The 2,874-nt window shown below is 35.6% G+C and overlaps 2 protein-coding genes across 2 annotated transcripts in view; one reads left to right on the top strand and one right to left on the bottom strand.

Annotated features, from left to right (window-relative positions):
* Nucleotides 1–959, bottom strand: part of LOTGIDRAFT_167647 (hypothetical protein) — a gene marked incomplete at both ends in the record, with an annotated part of 2,064 nt that extends 1,105 nt beyond the window's left edge. Inside the window, one exon of the mRNA XM_009065148.1 lies at nt 102–959. Within this exon, the coding sequence (XP_009063396.1) occupies nt 102–959 (858 nt within the window). The remainder of the gene's footprint in view (nt 1–101) is intronic.
* A 1,387-nt stretch (nt 960–2,346) lies between these two features.
* Nucleotides 2,347–2,874, top strand: part of LOTGIDRAFT_167646 (hypothetical protein) — a gene marked incomplete at both ends in the record, with an annotated part of 839 nt that continues 311 nt past the window's right edge. The window contains one exon of the mRNA XM_009065147.1: nt 2,347–2,730. Coding sequence (XP_009063395.1) covers nt 2,347–2,730 — 384 coding nt within the window. The remainder of the gene's footprint in view (nt 2,731–2,874) is intronic.

Genomic DNA, 2,874 nt, shown 5'->3' with positions numbered 1-2,874 from the left:
TCTGGCAAGTTTTTGAAACCGACCATTAGATATCTCGCTGGTTTGACGGTGTTGGTAATTGGCCACGTGGTGGATTCTCCCGTTAAAGTCATGCTACCTACCGTGTTACGACGAAGAAAAGCAATTTCGATGTTTTTGGTTAAAGAGTTGAATATTCTCGTTTCCACTTCTACGGAAGGAGTGATTACCGGTATGTAAAGTTGGATATTCGTTATTTCCAATTTTGCGTCAGAGTTGTTTTCACCAAAGAATATCTTGTTGTCGTTGATTTCTCTTTGCAAATGAATTTTATACGGTAAACCTATGGAAACCTTTCTGTGTTCCAAAAGACCAAATAAAGGATACAACTTCCAATTTACGTAATTACCCCATCTGTTGTTCTCGACAGCGTTGTTGTATTGAAGCGCTCGTTTTTCAAATCCGTGATTTACTCCGCGAGTCACTCTTTCCAGTGTGTTTCTAGCAACTACCCTTATCCTAGCAAGGTCTGCGTCATTTGCTACAGTTCTGACCGGTTCTTTTAAAACTTCTCCGTCACCGACATCGGGATTCCATCCCCAAACTGAATCGTAGTTTTTGGGATACAGAACCGTTTTCAACATTGTGTCAAACTCGCCGGGGTGTTTTATGGTCTCTATAGGATTTGAACCAGCTTCCAAAACCATTTCGCTGAATAAAGACGGAAAGAAGTTGTTTTCTAAAGTCGTATTGGTTTGTGGAATTCGATTCTGAGTGGCGTCTTTGATTTTGAAATCGCATCGGAAATGGGCATCGGAAAGCAGCAACCAATTGGACAACGAATTGATTTCAAAGGTAACTCTTCCTCCGTCGTTTATTTGGGTCTTTGTCCCTACCGATGGTGAGACGATTACGTAATCCTCTTTCTTCTTGTTGAACGAATATTGAATCGGATCATACAATTGAAAGATTGGATCCAATCTGTAATTTTTGCTTGCCATTTTTATCCAATGATTTTAAACCCTTTTCCTTGTTTTTCTAGGACTTGTCGTTCTAGTCTCTTGTTTCTTAGTTCTCTTATTAGCTGCAGTTCGTCAGATTTTTCACTGCATCGCTCATATTTACTCCTGCTTTTGCCACAGATCCAAGAGCTTGCGCTTCTGAGGAAATGAGGGATTTGTTGTTTGAGACAAAATTGGCCACTTTAGGGATGAGAGATGTTAGCGCAGAGAAGAAACCGTCTCCTTCGAATTTTTTTTTTTCGTGTTTTAAAATTAAAGACATTTTTAATGCGGTTATTTTATACTGTATTATTATTAGTGATTCTTGTCTGTGGTTTGGGTAATTTATATGGAGTCTGTTATAATACAGTTTGGGGAGTCTGTTATAATACATTTTTAACAGTTTGGGGAGTCTGTTATAATACATTTTAACAGTTGTGTCTTTTCGGATATGACGCATTGAAAAAGCTGCGCATGCGCAGAAGTGAAATGCGTCATATCCGAAAGACATTTACTACTCCCATTGGATTGAGACATTGAATACAGCAAGACCTATAGGACTAAATATTCATCATAATGTAGGCATAGCACCCTTTGTTGTCCCGTTTAATACAACCAGCAATCGAGCAAGCAAGATAGTTCATGCCCACTATAAGAGCCTTCAAGAGAAATTCCCCCATGTCTATAAGCAGAAAATGATAGTTGCATATTCAAAAAATAAGAACTTAAATGATAATATTGTTCATAGTAAACTAAAAACAATCAGTAAATAACAGATACTATTCTTCTCGCCTATCGGGCGAGTTATTTCTTCTAATTTCAGATCAGAATAAGAACAGAAGAAAACCCAATATCAAGACCCTTAATCCTAATTTCTAAATAAAGTGTCTGCTCCACCCTAGGCCTGTACATTTGGGAGAATCAAACCCTCCCTTCCCCGAAATCTAATTATATGCAAAATATTAATTTCATATGTTCCTATCAACATGAAAAATCTAGTTTGGCGGCATGGGGAAATTCATCTAATCTACCGATGAATTTGAGAAAGATCACCGATATTAATATTGCAAAATACACAGAAGATAATTTGGAATCTTTAAGACACGAATGGGAACCTTACACTAAAAGAGATAGTTATGTCTATGAGCTTGTTTGATAAAATATAACAAAGTTATGAAAGAAATTGTATTCCAGAATATTTCCACTAATCTAACGGCCTCTTCTTTATCTTTAAAGGGTTGGTATTATTTATTTCATTAACATAAAGAAATGGTTGAAGAAGAATGGTATGAAACTACCAGAATGGTTCCAAAACACACCGAAAAAGAAAACGTAGAAAAAGTTTACTCACATACACACCCTTTTATAAGATATTTTATCATATAAAATGGATGAAAATTGTAATGTATTAAGTGAATACAGTGAAAAACCAAGTAGTAATATAATTGATTTATTTAAAGAATATAGTAAAAGTAAAAAAGATAATATGGAGGTTCATTCGAGACTTAAAAAAATAAAATGTACTAAACTAATGGCCTTTGATGCTAACGGTTTGTACGATTCCGCCATGTCGGATTTAGATAGCGAATATCCGAGAGCGGAAAGTGGTAGACCATTTCTACAAGAAGAAAATAAAGAATTTGTTAAGCTCTTTAATGAGCAGAAATTCAGACCTAGAACGGCTATTTTAAAAGTCTGGATTGAATATCCTACCAGATGTTCTTCCAACCCATACCAGCTAAAGATAAAATTACTTTTACGAACAAAGAAGGTAATAAGGAAACTGGCACGAAAATCAGGTTCAGAAATGGTTTCTGTTCAGAAGTTTTAATATCGGTCGATATTCAAGAAATAGTTGGTGGACGAATTATTAAAATATTAGATGGTATATAGTATACGAAGAAAATTTTAAAAC

This window comes from Lottia gigantea (assembly GCF_000327385.1).
Source record: "Lottia gigantea unplaced genomic scaffold LOTGIsca_68, whole genome shotgun sequence".
Classification (NCBI taxonomy): Eukaryota; Metazoa; Mollusca; class Gastropoda; family Lottiidae; genus Lottia; species Lottia gigantea.
This window is presented reverse-complemented; position numbering and strand designations above follow the sequence as displayed.